We start from the raw sequence: 22,054 nt of genomic DNA, 5'->3' as shown, positions 1-22,054 counted from the left end.
CCACGCAGCGTCACGGTAGAGAAACAAGAATAGAAAAGACACAACACTCAGTGCTCAGCGTTTGTCAGGTTGGGACTGAGCTGGTGTTGTTATGAAGACACAGGGAACTTGAGGGGAAGCTTCAGTCACTGAATTCATGCGCAGTAGATATATTGTTCAAGCATTCATGTGAGTGCTACTAGCCTACACCAAGTAGTTCTACTCTATCCATGCTCTTCAACAAACACCGAAGACAGATATTATTTTGAAAATGAAGTATGACAAAATTTGCAGTGCTTTAGCTAAACTTGAGCCATTGTTAGTATATTGAGTATGACCAAAGATCGAGAAAAACCACATACCAATCGAGTGACCGACACAGATGAATGATCCATCCAACTTCCGCCCCTTCAAGTGTCCAGGTCCCAGATAGGGTCACGGTCAACGCGGTATCCCAACTTCTGAAATAGATCACGAGCGAAGGCCTCTGAGCCATGAAACGACGGGTCGCCAGATTTGTCGTCTGAGATGGGTTTATAGAATCGTTTCCAATCCTTGCGGGTTTTGGGTGCTTCGGTGTTCCCTGAAGACAAGTTGGCTAGCTGCAACTGGAACCATGCTTCATCTTTTTCCGACCAAAATCCTGACCATCTGGTGGAGGAGGTCCAAATGTCATGAGGAGGCCAACATGTCACCGAGTTTTCCAAACCCTGGCCCAATAGTATCTCCAGTTCCGCAGGAGTGACAGTATCGTCCCAGAGGTCGTCTAGCGTTTCACCGCTTTTCCAGCGAGTGACATCTGAGGATGGCCCCGAGAGAGCTTCTTGGATGAGAGTCTTTGGGCCGAACTGTAAGGCTATACGCCATATGATCCCTCCAACTGTGAGGAAGCGGCGTGCAAACGGGCGATCGAGAAGCTGCTGGACGGTGGCTAGGTAGGTGTTCCAGTACCCAGGCTCACTCAGATCTAGACCAACGTGAGTGCGCTTGGTTGCTAGATACAATGGCCGAGCCTCGAGCTGCGTTGGTGCGGTATACTGAATCGACGAAATGACTCGGAATGGTGCCCCGGATCTGAGTAGACCTGGTATAGAGTCCGCTGGAGACGCGTTTGGATTGGCCAAGAGGTCGTGCGCTACGCGGATGGCAGACCGGAACATCGTAATCAAACATCCAGAGTGAAGGGTTGGCGCTGCGGGAAAGGTGACGCCCTGCATGAATACCTGAGGACCATTGATCCGTAGCTCATTAGCGCGATAGGCGTGCGTTATGAGCCGTATTCCTTCGGCTGCAGACATGAGTCCCTGGGGCTGCAAAAACACCTGGGACATTGATGGCCTGAGCATGAGGGTTGGAACCTGCTCTGCACGCGGGTTCGGGACCTGTTTAGTCTTCGGCTTCTGCTCTGTATCCGGGACCTTCGCGACAGTGTGGACCCTGTCTATCAATGATCGCGAGGACGAGGGTGACGGACCCATCCTGACGTCGTCCACGATGCGATCACTCAGCGTTGGTCGATGCGCTTCTCTGTCTTCTGGGCAGAACCTCTTACTCTCTCCAGTGCGTCCTCGAAGTTCAAGTTGAGAGGAAGATAACTTCCTCTTCCTGTAAGAACGATCGCTTGGGAACGCCAAGCGTTCCTCGCGACGAGGGGAAGGAGGACGTCTGGGCGCCGAGGAAGGCCAATTGGAGGAGGGTCCATGCGAAGAATAACCTTCATCGTAGGCGGGTCTATACCTCGAGTGGGCCTGAGCCTGAGTGCGGTCACCGTGAGAGCGGTAGCCCTCTTCCCGGTAGGGGCGGCTCGTCCTACGCTCATAGTGCTGAGATGAACCAGCATCTCGGCGACTCTCCCCTTTAAATGGACGACCCGGCCGGTCATAGACCTGTTGCTGGCTCCTCCCCGCATCGACTGCAGCCGGTGTCTGCTTTAATAGATGTAAGTGAAAGCCAACAATAAAACTAATGTTAAATGTACCGTCAATACACCCGCTGGCTCGGAGAGAACCGCCCCCGAAACAAAGGAAGATGAGGGTCGTGTCATGGACCGGGGTGAAGAAAGCCTTGGTGATTTTTGCTGTAAATTGAGGTGAGTGAAAGCCCAACAATAAGCTTAATGATGAAACGTACCGTAAATCCATCCATTGACGCTGGGGGAACCACCCTTGCATCCGTTGGAGATGAGGGATGTGAATTGGCCCGAGGTGAAGGAGGGGCTGTCGAGACGTGAGAGTCTTGTGGTATCCAAGGGGCAATGGGAGAGCCAGGTATGAAGGGAGCTTCTCCTTCCTCATGAGGTTCAGTACCACTATCTGGTACTGGGGCAACGGAAACCTCGATGGCCTCGGCGATTGGCGCTGTCACTGTGACTTGCGCCGGCTCCTTGTTGACTGCCCCCTGGGTCGTAACGCCTTGCGTCACTTCTACCAGGGATGCCTCAGACTCAGCGGTCGTAACGCCTTGCGTCACTACTGCCATGGAGGCCTCCGATTCAGACTCAGCGGTCGCAACACCTTGCATTGCTACTGCTGGAACATTCACGTTATCTGTGGATGTCAACGGCTCCTCTCTCGGTAGGGCTGCCATCTTAGCCTCCCAGGCGGCGAGGGACTTCGCCGACACGACTGGTCCTGCGGGCTTTGCGTCGTCATCGTCCTCTGCGTCGTTCTCGTATGCGTAGAAGATGTCCCCTCCAGGTAGCGACTTGTGCACCCCGCGGCACCATTCCGTCAACCTCTTGTACTCGTTTTTCGAGATACGACGGCCCTTGTCCTCTTCTCCTATGCTTTCCACCGCGTAGTACTTTGCGGGCTTCTTCTGCACCGGGCCAGCCGGACGCTTGGGAGAAGCTTCGCGTTCTTTCCCATTCCTCGGGGCAAAGGCGTGAGTCGTCGAATGCCTTATGCTCATCATGAAGGCGTAGTCCGTAGCCTGAAGGACTTTCGGGTCGAAAGGTCCAGTACTGGTCGGGAACCATTGATAGTGTATTGGAACATACTTCTTGAGGAGGGTGCGCAAGTGCGACGGTTCTATCTTGTCGAATTCCACGATGACTCCTCGGTGCCTACGGCCAACAAGACCGATGTCAGTGATCTCACCGACAAGAGGTGCCAGAGCAGTGCACATTCTCCAGTCCGGGTCCTGCAACAAATTGAAGACGATGAATCCGTATTGATCCAATATGTGCCTTCGCGCGTCGGCGATTTGCGCGGCCAAGGCTTCCTCGGACGGGAATGAGTTGTCCAACCAGTTTAACGACAGATAGGGGGGGAGGGTGTACCCTAGCTTGGCAGAGTAGATCGACATTATCGTGGTGACGATGGGACGCACGCGCTCTCTGGTGGAAAAAATGTACCTACGCACAGTGGGGGATAATTTCCAGCCCGACGCATCTGAAACGCCCCAAACCCTGCCCAAGTTGAACGGAGCTGACACCCATTTACCTTCCGGGAACCTATCGTGCTCCTCCAAGTCGACAGGGATGCAGACTCGATATGGGCAGGAGCTGTCCCAGTAGTCAGAGGAGATCGACCAGTCATGGCCCTCGAGGGTTCCGTCAGGAAGCATCTTGCCCATTCTTTCGTCGGGCCGTGGAGGAGCGGGTCCTACTTTCGGTTCACTATCATGAATAGCGACCCAGACGTGCTCCTGCCCATCCGTCTTCCTAGCGAGGACCCTCCACCATACTGATAATTCGTCCACTATTCGTTGGAGTAGGCCAGGCTGTGCTGAACGCATGCTGGACATGGCAAGTAGGCTCGAGGGAAGGAGTAGGTTACAAGACCCGGGAACGTCGTTGTTCCAAGGTTTGGGTGTTGAATGGGACCAACTGAGTCGATGAGAGTCAGAGACTTCCGGGAACGTCGTCGTTCCAAGAACCTACTCGCTCAGGACTTGGATGAAAAGACTACAAGAATTCCGGGAACGTCGTCGTTCCAAGAATCTATGATAGTCTACCATAGATCGATGATGGTAGTAAGAGTGAAGAGATGAGAGACAAGTGACAAGAGAAATCGGAGTTTAAGGACAATAAGATGTGGACTTTGGCAAACAAGACCAAAGTCTACGATTCAGCTGTGGATAGAGAAAATCCGGGAACGTCGTCGTTCCAAGATTTGGCGTGGATGAAAGACAAATGAATGAGTGCAATCCAAGAGCTGAGATGACATCCAAAACAGGATTATTAATAGCCTGTTGCTTTAGGTAATCCTAGTGATTGGCGTGCAGTCAAGAGATTATGTCATCTCTGCATACTGCACTTTCTGCTGACTCAGCGAGGCCAATGGGTCTTTACTGCACTTTCTGTTCACTCAGCGGGGCTTGTGCTATCTTTAGATTAGTAGATTGTACTATTTTACTTACATAGAGTACTGCTTTGCAAATGATATCAAATGGTGTAACAATTCAGCAAGACGGGCGTCCTTGGAAGGTGGCATCGAAAACTCTTGCGGCAACGATGATTATATTCATACTCAGTAGAATCCTCAACACAAAATCAGGTATCCTTTTTTACATGATTTACAACAACTTGAGGCGATCACAAGGGTAGACATATAATAAGTATAAAAAATGCAACGGTTCAACGAGTCCGGACAGCGTGAATCATGGACAGACGAGATCTTACAATTGCGTTCGTTCCAGGCATCTTGTTACGTTAAGCTCTCTTGGGCCTCTTGTTGGATTCGCCCTGGTTTTCCGGCTCCGTGATTTTATCAACACTGCGTTTGATTGCGTCATGCCACTGACAGTAGCGATCGTACCCGTCCCGAAGTGCAGCCTTGCAAATGTACTTCATCGCTAGGTTCCAATCGAAGACGCAAGCCGGGGGCGACCATTGGGAGAGAGCACTGTTACATTCATGTCAGGATTTCTATGAGAACTAATGTTGACCATACCTGAAGTCGTCATCTGTGGGTTGGCAGTGCTGCGCAACGTGATCGACAATGCTGTTTCTGATCGCCCCCATACCTTGCTCCAGGAGCGAGTCGAGATGTTCGGTGTTCGTGGTAGTATTTAGACCAATTTTCTGTATCATCAATTATCAGTCCAATAGAACCAATGATAAAAATCAGAGTCAACATACTGTACAAGCATAATATTGACCTTGTTTGACGTCAGTAGAAAACTTTCCCTGTGTGTCACGGAGCCATGTTTGAATAGTGATTGTCAGAGAATCTACCGCTGATGGATGAGAGGAGGCAGTTGACCCAGAGGCCAGATTATCTGAACCACTCCGCCACTCGCGAAACGTCGGCAGATCTCGCCGCTCCTTCACCGCATCAGATGAATCATCGGATAGTTTGTAAGGGGTCGACTCGCGGATATCAATGATACTGACTAGGACGACGTCCTGACACTCCGTCATTTGTCGTACTGTAGACGCCATTTCCTCCTCCTCCTGTGAGGACACGATGTCTATGATATATAATGGTCTATCGCCCTTGGGACCTTGCAATTCGAGAAACAAGCTGGGCATTCCTAAGCCCTCGAGGAAAGTTGTTGTATGTATGGGGAAATGAAGGTCCCATCGATGCGCGATGGGCAGTGAATCAATAGCGTGTCGGATAGACGCTCGTATCGATGATAGAAAGCTACTGTGAGTGCGTGGTGGCAGTTTGGTGGCAATGAGTCTTTTGAATTCTGGGAAATATGCTGGTCTGTGGAAATGATCTCACGATCAGTGCAAAATTGATTAACTGTATGAAGTCTAGCCAACCTCCGAATGAGCTTATCTTTTGATGCCATGGCATTCATTACACGAGCATAATCGCCCTCAGAAACGTTGGAGAACCTCTGTGGGACAAGCTGAATGAATCAGAGATAACAGGTTTGATCATTTAATTCCTACAATATCTCTATCTAAATTGTCCTGGCATTCATCTGTCAGGGCAGTGATAATGCGCTCGTGCAAATCTGTTGCAAAACTTGAGCGACATGGTACAGTTGTGATTAGGTGGCAAAAAGCTCACCATCTGTATCTGCAGTGACAGACTCGGATGCAAGACCAGGGGATGATGGTGATGGGATAAACTCCAGGGTCTGGAAATCGGTCTGAAGTGCTTCCACTGACGAGGAAGCTCTAGTAGTGTTGTTCCACTGAGTCTCACTTGGACTTGTGACATTTGCAGGTGCTGAGTGCCTTTTGATGGGTGGCGGAGGAGGATTGAGTGACTGCCGTGGAAGCCCGGGGCTTTGCGAGCGAGTATGGCTGCAAAAAGGAAGTGTCCTGGAACCGACAAGTAGCCCTCCCTGCATGAGACAAGACTCAGATGTCAACATAAGCTGGCAGTTCAAAGCGCTGTACAGTGTTTCAAGCAGTGCTCCACTCCCACGTAGACAAGACGGAGTTCCCATTGTGCATCTGTTTATGTAATATGAGTATACATATAAGATATATATAACGATGATGTCAATGAGCAGGTGTTCTGACTGAGTGCTGAAGGCTTGAAGCTTTGAAAATTTGAAGGCCCGACTGACTAACACAATTGCTGTAGAATGATAAGTTACCAAATGAATATTCGCATTGAGAGTACATAAACGATGTATGATTACAGATCAACATGAACATAAACGCGACACAATTATGTATTAGCCTCGTATTGTGCCAGGTCCCAAGAAGGTTCACAATCTACAGAGTGACCCAATTGACCAAATACAGTACGAGCGAGCGGGTCAGTCCCGCGATGGGCTAGTTCTTCTGATATGACTGCCGGAGCCGGTTTGAAGAGTTTTCTCCAGACTTGGCGACTTTTTGGAGCGTTGAGTCTACCATCTGAAAGATTGGAGAGGTGTGATTGAAACCACGACTCATTATCATCAGTCCAGCGACCTGTCCACTCAGTAGATGCATCCCAAAGATCATAGGGGGGCCAGCATGTTTCCGATCCTCGCAGACTACGGCCAAGAAGAATGCCTTTGTCCGCAGGTGTTACCATATCATCACAAAACCCGTCCAACATATCCCCGCTTGCCCAGTCAGTCACATCCGAGGAGGGTCCTGCAAGAGCACGATCAATGAGGTCAGCCGGACCAAACTGAAGAGCCAAACACCACAAGATCCCTCCAAGCGACAAAAAGCGACGAGCGTATGGTCTGCCAAGCAGTCCTTTGACATTGCTTTTGTAGTTTTCCCAGTAACCAGGGTCATTGAGATTTAATCCTGTATACTCATGACGAGTGGCTAGGTAGGGAGGTTGATCAACTAGCGGGTGGGGAGTAGCGTCTCCCAATGGTGAGAGAACACGGTAAGGTGCTCCAGATCTGAGCAGGGTCGGGATGAAGTCCGCTGGGGAAGCATTGGGATTGAGGAACATCAGGTACACGATGCGCACGGCTGTTCTAAAGGTCGTGACTAATTTTCCCGTACGCTGGGTTGCAGTGGTGGGAAAATTGATGCCAGGCAACATTACTGATGGCCCGGTGAATTTCAGATCCGTTGCCCTATGAGCCTCGTCAATTAGTCAATTCTTTGTCGAAGGTATTATAACAACTCACAGTTGGACCAACACTTGGGGCACTGGTGCGGGAGAAACCATCACAACATTGTGTGTAACATCCGGAGAAGCCGATGACTCGCTTGATAGTCCTGCACAGTGCCTCTTGCTTTCCCTTGTCTTCGACGGTGAACTGACAGTGGATATGGCGCGCTTTTTCGAGGGAACACTCTCTTGGACCATTCCTCATTCGTCCTGGGGGGGGAATTCCATCCCTGTATCGGGTGTCCGCGTAGGACAAGGCACTGCTGGAAGGGGCAAGTAAGGTTCAGATGCGTTTTCTTGCATCAGGGATGCCACAGGAGAACAGGAGGTGATAATTGTATCTTCTACTAGAGGGATTAGTGACTCAGGTCGCGAAAACTCACATTGTGAAGACTTACGTTGTGGCGCTCGATCTTGAGGCTCCTGTTGAATTGTCACGGTAGCAATACCTTTCAAAGCTGACAGAAAGGCATCCGCAGCGTCGAACTCACTCTGAGAGAGCGCCGTGATAGTAACGCCTGGCGTCACTACCAGCGGCAACATCTCTTGGACTTCAAGCTCCGTTGATTCCCCTTCGTCGTCAGAGGAATAATCAGGTAACGAATCCATACCAAGAACTGTTGAATCGTCAGGATTATGATCGGAGCTTTGTATGTCCTCCATATCAATAGGTGTGAGACTATCGTCGGCATGTGGTGCATCCTGGAAGAGCAAATACACATCTCCTGAGGGCGATTTACGATGCTTTGTCCTGCACCAAAACGACCAGCGTTTGAATACTTTCCTAGTGATTGCGACCCTTTCGCCACCGCTACTCACTCGATAGAAAGAACATCCTCGGGTATTCGACAAGTCGACAATGTGATGTTCCTCCTGGGGCGCTTCCTCAGGGCGACTTTCACGAAGGTCGTAGTTGATTGCTTTGAGCTCTCGAGGGTTAAAGGGGCCAACATCTGCAGGAAACCACTGATAGTGGAACGGGACTTTGTCCTCAATGAGCATGAACATGACCGACAAGTCAATCTTCTTTACAACCACTATGCATCCTCGGTAGGCACATTCTGCGAGACCAGTGTTAATTATCATATCCTTTAAGGTTGATAATGCCGCGCGCGTTCTCCATGTGGGATCTCTCTTGATGTTGAAGGCTATGAACCCATACTGATGCAACACGTGACATTGGGCCTCTGCAACTTTGGCGGCCAATGCCTCCTCTGTAGGGAAGCGACGGTCTAACCAAGCTAATGAGAGATTGGGGGGAATGGCGTATTTGGGCTTATAAGTGGAAAGGACAGCTTGCATCATTGATCTGGCGTTGTCGCGGACCCGAATAATCACTTTGCCAGCATCCGGGGTTAAACGACAACTAGCAAGATTGTTGAAGCCCCAGTTCGAGACCCAACCACGGGCGGGGAAGCTGTTGTTGTTAGGGATCACAGGAATATAAGCACGGTACGGGCGGTCACTAGACCAATGATCAGCCATTGTAGGCCATTCAGTGTCGCTTATAACCCCAGAAGGCGCCGCTCCTATCTTGGGCTCGTTGCCATTAATTACTACCCAGCAGTAGTCCTGTCCTGGCGCTGTTCTACTGACTACCTTCCACTGCCCCGAATTTTGTTTAACGAATGCCTGGACAGGGGAAAGTTGTACAATGCGCGTCTTATACATCGTGTCGTCAGAATAGAATCCGGGAACGTCGTTGTTCCAAGATTCGTATTTTAAGGAAGACTATTGCAGCCTATGTACCAGTGTGGGAGCTATGAGTCTGGGAACGTCGTCGTTCCAAGATTCAAACGATAGTACTGAAGCCAAAAGATGAGAGTCCGGGAACGTTGTCGTTCCAAGATTCAATAGATGGTAGTAGTACTGAATCAAACACTGATGAGAGTCCAAGAACGTTGGAAGATTGGTATATTTCAAAAGATAGCTGCAGCTATTGCGCAGATATAGAAGCTAGCGATCCGGGAACGTCGTCGTTCCAAGATCAATGAGTAGGAAGAGGGAGAGGATGGAATTGCCAAGTTGTAATTTCAAGACCTACTTGACGGGTTGTGATTGTGGTCCACAGTCAAACTTTCAAATCCCGCACATCATTGTGCAATATGGACAATATGATGTAATTGCTTGTACATGTTAGTTGCGCCCTTATATTACATAATAAATCTACTACGTCCAGCTTTCTGTTGACTCAGCGGGGCTTATGCTAATTGACATCGTTTGTAATCAAAGTAATTGGCCTGAGCGGAGGGCAAGAGAAAATGCGGGATTAACCGGAGTAAAAGCGGCTCCCTGCAGACAACAGGAAGCCCTATAAACATTGCAACTAGTAATACACAGTAGTGAGCCTGATCAGACGCCCGAAAATGCGAGAACGTTGAGAGCCTAAGAGTGCCGCAAGAAGATAGAAACAAGTAATAATACATAGAGCGCCAAAGAGAAAACTTCGAGGCAAAAAAAAGAAACTCGTCTCGATCGCGTAGCCCTATAGTATGTACTTAATAACAGTTTATTTCACCAGTTTATTTGCTGCTCGAACGATAAGCGAAGGGAAATACACTGACAGCATTATTGAGTGACAGCTTCAAGTTATTTGCCAGTTTATCTCCTATGCAAAGTTGTTGGAGTGGGCTGACTGTGATGCTGAGCAGCCGAAGTACAACTTGAATGACGAGGACTAAAAGTATACCAGCATCGAGTATGAGTGACTACTGGAGCGAAGACGGACAACAAAAGCTCGCACTTGAGCTTGCTTCATGGGACCTCATCTCTCTTTTGCAAACCCCCAATTTTTCCAATCAGGTCCCTGCACCCGCTGAACTCAACTTTTTGTCCTGCTCGCTCAAAAAAATAAACTGGCGAAATAAACTGTTATTGAGTAGGGCTAGTATTGGCTGAGTTCCGTCTACTACAAACTCGTAAGGTAGGAAGGCGAACAGTTGCTACAAAGTATAGTCGAGATCGGTAATTCTTAAGAGGAATGATCCTCTTCGCCTCGGTCGTCATGAGAAATACGAGCACGTTTCTTACCCTTTGCCTTCCGCCTTGCCACAGCTCGATCATTCTTCATCTTCATTTTGTTGACCTGCTCGCAAAACAGCGTTGCAGCCCCCCTCGACATTCCAATATCACTGATGTAAAAATCACAGTCAAAATTGACTGCAGCGGCTAGATATGCAATGCCTTGGTGGCGTAAAGCGCCCGAATATTGATGGAAGCCTATCAAGGGAAAGAGACCGTCGATGATATCAAGGACGTCGCAAATGGGGAGTTGCGGCTCATCATCTGATTCATCATCTGTCTCGAGGTACATGCTAAGTGGATGTTTGATCCTAGCATGCAGTGCTCGATTGTGATTGCCTGTCTCGTCCCTCAAATGGATGTGGTTGTGAACTACTGGACTTGGCGGGGTGACTGGCTGAACTGAAGCATTGGAGAGACCGCTGTTTTCGCCCTGCTGGGCGCTGGCAATCTTTTTCGAGATAGATTTCTGGACAAAATTAGATCAGAATTAAGCTACGCTGTCTGGGTATGTGTAATAACTTACAAGGTTGGATATCTCTATCTTCACGTCTTTCTCCTTCTTACCCGAGTAGCGCTTTGCTCTTGGTGATTGGAAGGCATTTTTGAGGTCGAATGATGTCTTCAAACGAGCTGGTAGATCTGAGCGACGGTCCGTCGACAGTCGCCAACCAAGTTTACTGTCCTCGGGTGAGATATCCATGTAGGCATGGATGCAGTCAAGCACATCAGAGGGAAGAATATCATCCGCAAATCCCACATCAACATACGTGGTTGCAATATTAGTATTGGTTGTGTGTTGGGGAATGCGAACAGTATCTATTACCAGTATCCATCAGCATCCATTGATGAATCGAGCATGAAGTAGAAGCTTACATGTTGAACCACGAAATATTGACATTGGCAGCAGCATCGAAGAACTCCGGGAGTTCTTGTCTGGCCCCAAGCAAATATGCAGCAGTTTGTGCCCGGGTGCGTTGTGATGGGTTGGAAATGGCTTCAATGGCATCATGGAAGCCCTGACTTGATAGTATTTGTCGGTCCAAGGAATTTGTAGGTGAGAGCGACTCAGACATCATGGAATAGTGTTGATCCCCGCAAGGTGTCTCCCTTCTATACCATTGTGTCACGCAGCAATGACGTAGCTCCAGCGCAAGATCAGCTCCACTTGTTGGATCCGAAGAGTGATGAAAGAGTATAGTATAATGCTAGGTTCATGGTCAGTCCCACTGGCGATGAGTCACCACGAAAAAAGGTGCCGAGAAAGGTCCCCGCTCTGATTAGTGTCATAGAAAAGTTTACGTGAAATCAGTCACCAGGGTTGTGCCAAAGTGTGTTTAGGCACGAGTGGTCAGTGCTGGCACGAGGCTCAGCTTTGAGGTGACGTGTTTCAAAAAATTGAGGAACGCCTGGGACTCGAATGTGCTTTTCTAGTGGACAGCCAGGCTATCCGCTAGGAAAAGACTAAGACTCCAATTCGTAGTATTAGGAAAGTGGTACCAGAAACGCCTCACGTCTTTGGTGTTGGGCGAGTTGTAGTGAGAGAAACTCGAATGCGCTTTCTAGTGGACAGCCAGGCTGTCCGCTAGGAAATGGCTAAGATTCGTTGGTTGCCACATCTGGTAGCTTACATCGGCGGCAGTAGGATCGCCTGGGACTCGAATGTACTTTTCTAGAGGACAGCCAGGCTATCCGCTAGAAAAGACTAAGACTCCAATTCTTAGTATTAGGAAAGTGGTACCAGAAATGCCTCGCGTCTTTGGTGTTGGGCGAAAGTAGCGAGAGAAACTCAAAGGCGCTTTTCTAGTGGACAGCCCGGCTGTCCGCTTGGAAATGGCTAAGATTCCAGTCCATAGTATTAGAAAAGCACCAGAAACGCCTCGCGTCTCTGGTGTTTGGCGAGAAGCAGAAGCAGACTTTGGGAGAAACCCGAGTATGCTAGCCTAAGAACAGTGATGGAATCACGAAGACTGGTCGAGATCCACAGTAAAACGAACGCACCAGACAACCTGTGCGAAAAGCCTAGCTTATCGTACCAGGTCTAGACACTAAGGTCCTCGGGTACGGTGCAAACTTCCGGAATGATGCGTTAAGAGATCCTATGACAGTTGACTTCAGGTCGGACCGTAAGAGAGTTTTGAGTAAAGCCTAACTTCACTCAAGTCTCCGACAGTCAATGCTGCAAAGCAGTAGGAAGTCGCGCGAATAAAGATGCCTGCAAACAAATCAGTTCGCGCACCTTGAAGCGTGAAAACATGAATGGGGATGATGTTTGAATGTTCAAATGTTCAAGCTCAAGCGCAATACTCACAGTAGTCGAGATCCATAGTGATACAAATGTGCCAGAAATGCCTCGCGTCTCTGGTGTTGGGCAAGAAGCAGCAGTAGACTTCGAGAGAAACTCGAATTAGTCGCCACCGCCATCATGCTGACTACCGCGCATGTAGCCGATCCAGAGCAAGGAGATATCATAGACGAGACCCTTGACCTTTTTCGTGCCAATTCGCTCTTCTGCAACTTTGAGATCAAAGGACCTGCGGACCGACTGCTAATCATCCTGATTCTCTATATCTCTGATTGCTTGGCGAAGATCGGTTCTGCTCGCACAGTGCCGACGCAGATTGAAGCATCAAAGATGTTGAATACGTTATCCGTAGACAATCTCGCCATCCCAGGTGATGCTTGTCTAGTGGACAGCCGGGCTGTCCGCTAGGAAACGACTAAGACTCCAGTTCATAGTAGTATTAGTAAGGCACCTCACGTTTCTGGTGTTGGGTGAGAAGCAGAAGCAGACTTCGGGAGAAACTCGAGTGTGCTTTTCTAGTGGACAGCCAGGCTGTCCGCTAGATTGAAGTGACTGCTAAGACTCCAGTTCACGATAATATTAGAAAAACACCAGAAACGCCTCGCGTCTCTGGTGTTTGGCGATAAGTAGAAACACTTCGGGAGAAACTCGAGTGTGCTTTTCCTAGTCTAAGGAATCAGACACTAGTATGTTTGCGCTCATTTGGTGTTTACATAATCCGCTTGATGACTCATCAAATGATTATGGACCTCCGAGTCATTACAAGGATTGTCGTCTGACGAGTATGGACATACGTGACTTTGACCCTCAAACCACTGCAGTTCCACTCTCGAAACTTACGCGATCAGATTCCGGGCATGCGAGCACAAGTGAAGCCAGGCTTTACTCAAGTCGCCTGCCCGGTTTCGACACATGATCTTCCGAGTCGGAGACATAACGTCTTCCGAGTCAGCCTTCTATTCAAGCTGCATGTGCAACGTGCAATCATCGGTATCCAGGACGTAATTAGGGCCCTCTTCCCTACGATGCGGCCGGGAGAATAGATTCTCCTCAGCTCCAACACAGACTCGAGGGAAGCTAGGCTTTGTTCGGGTCGCCTGTATGTACCATCATTGTGACAGCTAGGCTGTCTCCGATGATCGAAGCAGTCGTCCTGGAGCTCGACTGCAGGAGCACACCGTGTCATGTACATTCGAGAATACCTACATATCAGATTATTACAAAGGTCATGCCATATGACTCATATAGTACACGCAAGCCAGGACAAGGAAACCTCTCTGTGAGTCCGTCAAGTCATCTATGCCCGCCGTTTGCTGTGTGCCAGACCTTGTAGCGCTCGTGCGCGTCTCTCAGGGAAGCTTTACGAACACGGTCGACAATTTCGTCCCAATTGAAGATACGCGTCGGCGGCATCCACTCACGCAAAGCCCTATCAGAGAATATGTTAAGATCTCGGATATGACAAAACTTGAATGTTAGGGTTCATACCTCAAATCCTCTTGCGAGTGCTCGCACTCTTTTTCTACGAAGTCAATAATGCTGTCGCGGATGGCCACCATGCCTCGCTTGAGAATTGCTTCGAGGCCGGCCATGCCTGTACATGGCTCTGGAGTAAGTTGCTTCAGAGTTTTGGTGTCAGCCTGACTCAGGCATCGTGATTGCGTGACATACCGCCGACCTGCCGTATAAGTTGTTGGCATCGTCAAAACTAAAGTGCCCGTCTGGATGACGAAGCCATACTTTGACGGTAATATCTAATCTATCCATCCATCTGTGTGGTACTACTGATTGTACCAGCCCATCTACCGGCCGATCGTCGTCGTGTTGCCATTCCTCAAGGTTCAGCAACGTCTTGTGTGTCTTCGCCCAGATCCCCGCGGACGACGTAACTTCAGGCGAGCTGTATGCCCTGGCTTTGCAGATGATGATTACTATCATCATGACAGGGCCCTCGCACTTCTCCATATACTCTTTAATCTTTCGCATGATATCTCCAAAATGTTGCGAGACAGTCACTTCCATCAACCAAAGAATTACATCCCGATTCGAACCTTGTAGCTCAAGCATTGAGTCCGGGACGCCTAGTATCTTTTGGGCGTCATTTGGGTCTTTGATGGCGTTTGAACCAAGTAAGGGTAATAAAAGGTCCCACTCCTCCTTGATTGGCATGGAATCAATCATGCAACGTAGGGACAGGCATATCGGTTCAAGGACGCTGTCGTGAGTTTTTGAAGGCAGTTTGGCTATGAGACGTGATTGAAAGAAAGGGAATATCAATGATAATGATCAGTACTGCCGGTTTTGATTCACCTGTGCGAACTTTTGCTTTAGTTTAGGATTCGAAGGGCGTGACCCATGATGAATTGATGCCGCGATCTTGGTTCTCGAACAATTTCTTGATCGGCCAGGTCACCTATGGCCTGTAGGTGGATTCAAAGTGGAGTTACAATGGAGCTTATATTAGAGGTGACTCCGTATATCATTTTACAAAAGCTACGAGATCCGCCGCCCCACATCTTCTTGGCAAAATCTAACACGTTCATTCACAATGTGTGACCCACCGAGTTTTGGAGCCGATTGCAAGGGACTGGACAGCAGTACTGTAGCAGAATCCTTGTCACGTCGTAAAGATAGTCTCCCCTAGACAACCCTTAAATTATACATGATAGACTTGTGATAGACCGCCAAAAAATTGTTCCTTCCTTCTAATACAAAAATACAATCGAAACCTCGAGTCACATCTGTTTTAAAAACTGAATCATTAGTTGTAGGTGTGAAAGGAAGGTCCATGCCCCGATTTGGCCCTGAGGCCTGATTATCGTAGATAACCCATTGGTTCAACTACCGTGGTGGCACAGCACTGATTTGAATAGGTGCAAGGAATATCATGTAGGGCTAAAAACTCGAGCCGATGTAAAAAGCCTGGCTTCTCGCATGGGGTGGAAAACTTAGAGTTGACTCGCCGAGTAAAGCCTAGCTTCTGAATCCCTCGAGTCTGATTTGGAACTGAGGAGCATGCAGAAGTTAAAGCATCGATCTCCCTTCTTCCGGCCGCATCGTGGGGAAGAGGGTCCAAGTTACGTGACAATTCAATTTGTTGGATCTGTATTCGCTCCAAATGCGAAAAGCCTGGCTTTTTGCACGGGGTGCGAGACTAGGAGTTGACTCAAGTAAATCCAGTAGGATCGCCTGGGACTCGAATGTGCTTTTCTAGTGGACAGCCAGGCTATCCGCTAGAAAAGACTAAGACTCCAATTCTGAGTATTAGGAAAGTGGTACCAGAAACGCCTTGCATCTTTGGTGTTGGGCGAAAGTAGCGAGAGAAACTCAAAGGCGCTTTTCTAGTGGACAGCCCGGCTGTCCGCTTGGAAATGGCTAAGATTCCAGTCCATAGTATTAGAAAAGCACCAGAAACGCCTCGCGTCTCTGGTGTTTGGCGAGAAGCAGAAGCAGACTTCGGGAGAAACTCGAGTGTGCTTTTCTAGTGGACAGCCAGGCTGTCCGCTAGATTGAAGTGACTGCTAAGACTCCAGTTCACGATGATATTAGAAAAGCACCAGAAACGCCTCGCGTCCCTGGTGTTTGGCAATAAGTAGAACCAGACTTCGACAAAATTGTCGGAATAGATCGCTGCACGGCGTTGAGACCAGGAAACAAATATTGATGAGGCGATGATCAGAGACTGGTCTGACCCACCATGTTCGTAATCCGATAGGTCACGGTTGAGGGTGAGTCACCAACTTGAAATTCATACTCGCTCCACTGCAGATACGAAAAGCCTAGCTTCTCGCATGGGGTGGAATACTTAGTTGACTCGCCTATATTTCACTGTTCAGTCGAGTGTTACTCATTCCGAGTCAACACGGGATTAGCCAAAGAATGGAGCATGCTGACTAATGTATTGTTTTATTTGTATCGGGACTCGGACTTCGGAAAAAAAACATTATCCGATTTGCCCGTGCCGCAATCTATAACATTGCTAAAGTTACTCCTAGTTTGCGAGAAGCCAGGCTTTTCGCACTGGCAGTGGAGCGAGTATGAATTTCAAGTTGGTGACTCACTCTCAACCATGACCTATCGGATTACGAACATGGTGGGTCAGACCAGTCTCTGATCATCGCCTCATCAATATTTGTTTCCTGGTCTCAACGCCGTGCAGCGATCTATTCCGACAATTTTGTCGAAGTCTGGTTCTACTTATTGCCAAACACCAGGGACGCGAGGCGTTTCTGGTGCTTTTCTAATATCATCGTGAACTGGAGTCTTAGCAGTCACTTCAATCTAGCGGACAGCCTGGCTGTCCACTAGAAAAGCACACTCGAGTTTCTCCCGAAGTCTGCTTCTGCTTCTCGCCAAACACCAGAGACGCGAGGCGTTTCTGGTGCTTTTCTAATACTATGGACTGGAATCTTAGCCATTTCCAAGCGGACAGCCGGGCTGTCCACTAGAAAAGCGCCTTTGAGTTTCTCTCGCTACTTTCGCCCAACACCAAAGATGCAAGGCGTTTCTGGTACCACTTTCCTAATACTCAGAATTGGAGTCTTAGTCTTTTCTAGCGGATAGCCTGGCTGTCCACTAGAAAAGCACATTCGAGTCCCAGGCGATCCTACTGCCGCCGATGTAAGCTACCAGATGTGGCAACCAACGTAAAATGTTCCGTTCCCGATGTCAGCTGCCCCGCAGGAATGAAATGAGATCATCATTTATGATACTATGGAGCACCTTGGCGTCACAAGAATATAAAATGTTGGAGGAGCAAATGTCGGAAAAATCAAAATCAACTGACATGGCCCAATTCGACCATATCAGATTGCCAGGTCGACAGGTGCCTGAAAGCCGACATAAAATTCTGGGGAGGACTCACCGTGGTGGTCAGGTGGGCCAGCCTGACGAGGCCTGGCATTGCCTGATCAGCCTAACATGTGCCAGTGGCCCATATCACGCTGATGGCACCTGGTGGGCTCATATCAGCCATATTACTTACTTAGTGTCCTTACAGTTGAATTTACTGATGCTGTACAGCCCAGCTTTACTTGATATTATACAAAAATATATTATGAACATGCAAGATCGAGTGGGAATGATAGGGAACGACATGGGTATACCCGCTATGCGGGTACAAGTTTTATGGGTGTACCTGCAGGTGTACACGAAGATTACTGGGCGTAGGCGAGTAACTAAGACCAGGTGTTGGTGGACTGATCTCGGAGTTGATTGGACTGCTATCCATTCCCAGACTCGGTTTGACAGTTGGCATCTGCAATGGAGTCTCAGCGGCAGATGAAATCATCGCCAAACATGAGTCCTCGGAATACTAGAAGACGCGTGTAAGTAACGTGGCGTGCGCTGTATGCTGCCTGAGACTCACATGAGGCCTTGCCACCAGAGGTGAGCCTACTGAGCGAGATGTCGGTGAAGCAACAGACCCACACAAACAGTGCGAAATTGTATAAACTTATTAGTAGTATGAATGAATGCAGAAAAAAACACGCACCTTTCATTAGTAGCAAGCCACTCATCCTGGATCTCTTGTTCTTCTCTTCCCTCTGACACTAGCTCACTGTTATCGCTGATGTGGGCGCAGTTGGAAGTGAGTGTCAGAGTGAGCATATCTCGGCCGCTGTGTGCATGCGTTCGTGCCATGGTCTGGGTGAACCAGGATTCCAGTGTCTTGCAGGAAGGGAGTGCCAAACACAGGATAATGACAGGACAGGAAAGGATCTTGTCGGCGATATTGTGAGGGTGATGAAACGAATATCAACAAGATGCAGAGTGACCCACCTTCAAGTCTAATAGATTGGCTTTCCCAACGACTGGACATGATGGAGCACATGAAAAGCGGAATCAAGGATGGAGTGAGCGGTGGGCGAAATGAGGTAGGACAAGACAAGGTATGAATATGGGAACTGTGGATGAAATTCAGGTAAGATAGAGAGAAGTAGAGGGTTTAACTCATGCTATACATGTATTTCCATGAGGTCAATGGGGGTTCGGCACGATAGACAGCGTGATGTTGAAGTGCTGTAGCCATTGACACTACTAGTAATGAGGTCATCGTGGTGGTGGTTCGAAACCAAGAGGCACACAATCATCACGGCAGTACCTGTATGTATCATAAGGAAATTTTGACTCCAATGACATCATGTGATACAATGTATATTTCGGTGCTCACCTGATGCAAAATCTTCTAAGTCTACTGTGCCCCCACAATGCCAAGCAAATACTACGACCCAGATGCCACCAGCTCTGATAACAGTTCTCGCGCTTCTGGTTACAATGACAGCGCACCAGTGATACTTGGACGCAAAGCACAATACCTGGGCATGGTACCTGGTGGACAAGGAGGATATGGACAAGGTGCACCTGTTGACGAGGACGGGAATTACTTTTACAGTCAAATCTATCCAGAGTATCAGCGGAGACCTTCCCCAGGACTTGATCCTCAGGCTCAAGACTCACTGGCGCTGGAGACACTTGACCCTGAATCTGTCGAGTCACCACCGGCAGTCGCACAGTCGTGTGGGGTTGGAGGTGATAAAGGAGAGATGCTGAATGCTCTAGAGTCATCAGCAAGTACTAGTATGAGACTCGGCAAAGGCTTGCCTGTTGTTGAAGGTGACGACTCAGAAAAATCTGAGGTATGCAAAGGTTTCCATAGTATGGTGTCGACAAATTTGACCAACTAGTAGCACCAGGATGCAAATGCAGTTAATGCCAATCCACCAAGCCTGAAATGTAGGATCCTGTCGGACAATAGTTCACATGACTCTACTAGTACCTCTGATAGTGAGCCTGAGGTGAGTGCAATATTTTACTCTGTGAGTATGAAGAATTGAACCATTGAGGTACTTAGCTGCAACACCGTCGATTTGCTAGCGACATCACAAACTCCCAAGCAGCAAAGCCACCTACTCCCAAGAAGCGACGGGTTTCTGTGCATAATGAAGCTGCGGAGCCCCCAGTTGGTAGTAACAACGCAGTGGATAAAGCGAGTTTGGGAAAAGAGATTGTGGGGGTGCTTCAAGCGCAGACTGCTGTGCTCGCATGTGTTCTTGACATCATATCCCAGTGATAACATTTGTTGGGTGACGAGCTGTTGTCATTGAGATGCCCATTCAAGTTGTGTAGCATATACATGTATTGATGTGATATATAAATGTACTCCTGATTATACATTATTTGGATTGTGATCGTCAAAATACCTTCAAAGGTCCTCCGAATCATCTCCATCATGATCCTGAGACTTTCTTTGTGCAACATCTCTCTTGTGGATATCACCATCATCTTGCTCCTCTACCGAGCCCCTTCAGTGACAAATTCCGTATTATATGGGCCACCCGACCTCCATAATATCCCGTATGAGACGGGCCAGCTGATCATGGGCCCATGTTGTGTATATTCTCGATGATGACGGATGGGCCGGGACACATATTATTTCCGATGGAGACGGGTGGGCCCATGTATGCCAATGATATATATATCCTTAATGTTGACGGATGGGCCGGGGGAATATGATCATTCATGGAGATGGGTGGGCCCATCTGGGTAATATGTAGAGTAGGATATTATAGACAGCTGGGCTGAAGAGAGATGTAAGGCAAATATTGTTATATAGACGGGCGGGCCGACATGGGTGTATTACATATATGGGTGGGCCGAGGTAGGGGAATATTACATAGACAGGTGGGCTGACGTAGGGTGTATTACATATACAGGTGGGCCGACGTGGAATGTATTACATATACGGGTGGGCCGACAAAAGGGATATCAAATAGACCGGTGGGCCGAGGGTGCGATAAAATAATTATTACATAGACAGGTGGGCCGAGGTGGGGTATAATTATATAGACGGGTGGGCCGATGTAGGATGTATTATATAGACGGGTGGGCCAACATAGGATGTATTACATAGACAGGTCGGCTGACGTGGGGGATAATACATAGACGGGCGGGCCGACGGGGGTGTATTACATATATGGGTGAGCCTAGATATGTTCCATCAAGACATACAGCTGATGTAGCCACCAGCGAATCAAACACATAGGATACATGTACACTATGAGTGCATATACCTACCATCAACCACCAAATCTAAACCCCTAAGCACAAAAACATGAATCGATCATGTGTGGCATTGACCAATAATCCAGGACTGAAGTGGAAAAACCCCACACCTGAACCCTGGTGTGCAACAAATCCTATTTCTAAGCATGGACACCAGAAGTACAACACTCACAAAAATATATATGTCAAATTTTCAGTGCCAAACCCCAAACCGAGATGTACCAACCCCTGAACCCCGAACCCCGAAACCCGAGACTGCCGGGTCTCGGGTCTCGGGTGTCCGGAACTCGGAACTTGGGAGAATTTGGGGAGATCAATACAATTTAATTTACAATCGAGTTGATTGACAACACATTGACTTACCCATGTTTGCAATATATTTTTGTTTAGACATACCGAGTTCTGAATTCCGGACACCCGAACCCCGAAACCTGAGACTGCCGGGTCTCGGGTTTTGGGTGTCCGGAACTCGGAACTTGGGAAAATTTGGGGAGATCAATACAATTTGATTCACAATCAAGTTGATTGACAAACACATTGACTTAACTATGTTTGCAATATATTTTTGTTTAGACATACCGAGTTCTGAGTTCCGGACCCCCGAACCCCGAAACCCAAGACTGCCGGGTCTCGGGTCTCGGGTGTCCGGAACTTGGAGCTCGGTATGTCTAAACAAAAATATATTGCAAACATAGTTAAGTCAATGTGTTTGTCAATCAACTTGATTGTGAATCAAATTGTATTGATCTCCCCAAATTTTCCCAAGTTCCGAGTTCCGGACACCCGACACCCGAAACCCGGCAGTCTCGGGTCTCGGGTATCGGGTGTCCGGAACTCGGAACTCAGTATGTCTAAACAAAAATATATTGCAAACATGATTAAGTCAAGGTGTTGTCAATTAACTTGATTGTAAATTAAATTGTATTGATCTCCCCAAATTTTCCCCGAGTTCCGAGTTCCAGACACCCGATACCCGAAACCTGAGACTGCCGGGTTTCGGGTGTCGGGGTTCGGGGGTTGGTACATCTCGGTCATCGGGTGTCCGGAACTCGGAACTTGGGAAAATTTGGGGAGATCAATAAAATTTGATTTACAATTGAATTGATTGGCAAACACATTGACTTACCCATGTTTGAAATATATTTTTGTTTACACATACTGAGTTCCGAGTTCCGAGTTCCGGACCTCCGAACCCTGAAACCCGAGA

The 22,054-nt window shown here is 48.3% G+C and overlaps 8 protein-coding genes across 8 annotated transcripts; 2 read left to right on the top strand and 6 right to left on the bottom strand.

Moving 5' to 3' along the window:
• Window positions 1–389: 389 nt before the first annotated feature.
• Window positions 390–3,726, bottom strand: F5891DRAFT_1195989 (uncharacterized protein; the record flags this gene model as incomplete). The annotated part of the gene is made up of 3 exons (XM_041368228.1): window positions 390–1,904; window positions 1,958–2,056; window positions 2,110–3,726. The coding sequence occupies 3 exons, from the start codon at window positions 3,724–3,726 to the stop codon at window positions 390–392; spliced, it is 3,231 nt and encodes a 1,076-aa protein (XP_041219326.1).
• Window positions 3,727–4,633: 907 nt separating this feature from the next.
• On the bottom strand, window positions 4,634–6,234 carry F5891DRAFT_1195988 (uncharacterized protein; the record flags this gene model as incomplete). The annotated part of the gene is made up of 6 exons (XM_041368227.1): window positions 4,634–4,826; window positions 4,875–5,005; window positions 5,063–5,636; window positions 5,696–5,784; window positions 5,828–5,892; window positions 5,949–6,234. The coding sequence occupies 6 exons, from the start codon at window positions 6,232–6,234 to the stop codon at window positions 4,634–4,636; spliced, it is 1,338 nt and encodes a 445-aa protein (XP_041219325.1).
• Window positions 6,235–6,560: 326 nt separating this feature from the next.
• F5891DRAFT_1195987 (uncharacterized protein) lies at window positions 6,561–7,385 on the bottom strand (the record flags this gene model as incomplete). The annotated part of the gene is made up of 1 exon (XM_041368226.1): window positions 6,561–7,385. One exon carries the CDS (start codon window positions 7,383–7,385, stop codon window positions 6,561–6,563), a length of 825 nt encoding a protein of 274 aa, XP_041219324.1.
• Window positions 7,386–7,658: 273 nt separating this feature from the next.
• F5891DRAFT_1195986 (uncharacterized protein) lies at window positions 7,659–8,942 on the bottom strand (the record flags this gene model as incomplete). Its single annotated transcript, XM_041368225.1, has 2 exons — window positions 7,659–7,801; window positions 7,856–8,942. The coding sequence occupies 2 exons, from the start codon at window positions 8,940–8,942 to the stop codon at window positions 7,659–7,661; spliced, it is 1,230 nt and encodes a 409-aa protein (XP_041219323.1).
• A 1,486-nt stretch (window positions 8,943–10,428) lies between these two features.
• On the bottom strand, window positions 10,429–11,379 carry F5891DRAFT_1195985 (uncharacterized protein; the record flags this gene model as incomplete). Its single annotated transcript, XM_041368224.1, has 3 exons — window positions 10,429–10,947; window positions 11,005–11,297; window positions 11,355–11,379. 3 exons carry the CDS (start codon window positions 11,377–11,379, stop codon window positions 10,429–10,431), a joined length of 837 nt encoding a protein of 278 aa, XP_041219322.1.
• Window positions 11,380–12,921: 1,542 nt separating this feature from the next.
• F5891DRAFT_894539 (actin-related protein 2/3 complex subunit 3) lies at window positions 12,922–13,161 on the top strand (the record flags this gene model as incomplete). The annotated part of the gene is made up of 1 exon (XM_041373348.1): window positions 12,922–13,161. A coding segment is annotated over one exon (240 nt), but the record flags the coding sequence as incomplete, so codon positions are not given.
• A 915-nt stretch (window positions 13,162–14,076) lies between these two features.
• F5891DRAFT_1195983 (uncharacterized protein) lies at window positions 14,077–14,952 on the bottom strand (the record flags this gene model as incomplete). The annotated part of the gene is made up of 3 exons (XM_041368223.1): window positions 14,077–14,212; window positions 14,272–14,402; window positions 14,455–14,952. The coding sequence occupies 3 exons, from the start codon at window positions 14,950–14,952 to the stop codon at window positions 14,077–14,079; spliced, it is 765 nt and encodes a 254-aa protein (XP_041219320.1).
• Window positions 14,953–18,992: 4,040 nt separating this feature from the next.
• On the top strand, window positions 18,993–19,855 carry F5891DRAFT_985564 (uncharacterized protein; the record flags this gene model as incomplete). The annotated part of the gene is made up of 3 exons (XM_041377614.1): window positions 18,993–19,421; window positions 19,473–19,580; window positions 19,637–19,855. The coding sequence occupies 3 exons, from the start codon at window positions 18,993–18,995 to the stop codon at window positions 19,853–19,855; spliced, it is 756 nt and encodes a 251-aa protein (XP_041219319.1).
• Window positions 19,856–22,054: the final 2,199 nt, after the last annotated feature.

This window comes from Suillus fuscotomentosus (assembly GCF_016647785.1).
Source record: "Suillus fuscotomentosus strain FC203 chromosome Unknown F5891scaffold_91, whole genome shotgun sequence".
In the NCBI taxonomy this organism is placed as follows: Eukaryota; Fungi; Basidiomycota; class Agaricomycetes; order Boletales; family Suillaceae; genus Suillus; species Suillus fuscotomentosus.
This window is presented reverse-complemented; position numbering and strand designations above follow the sequence as displayed.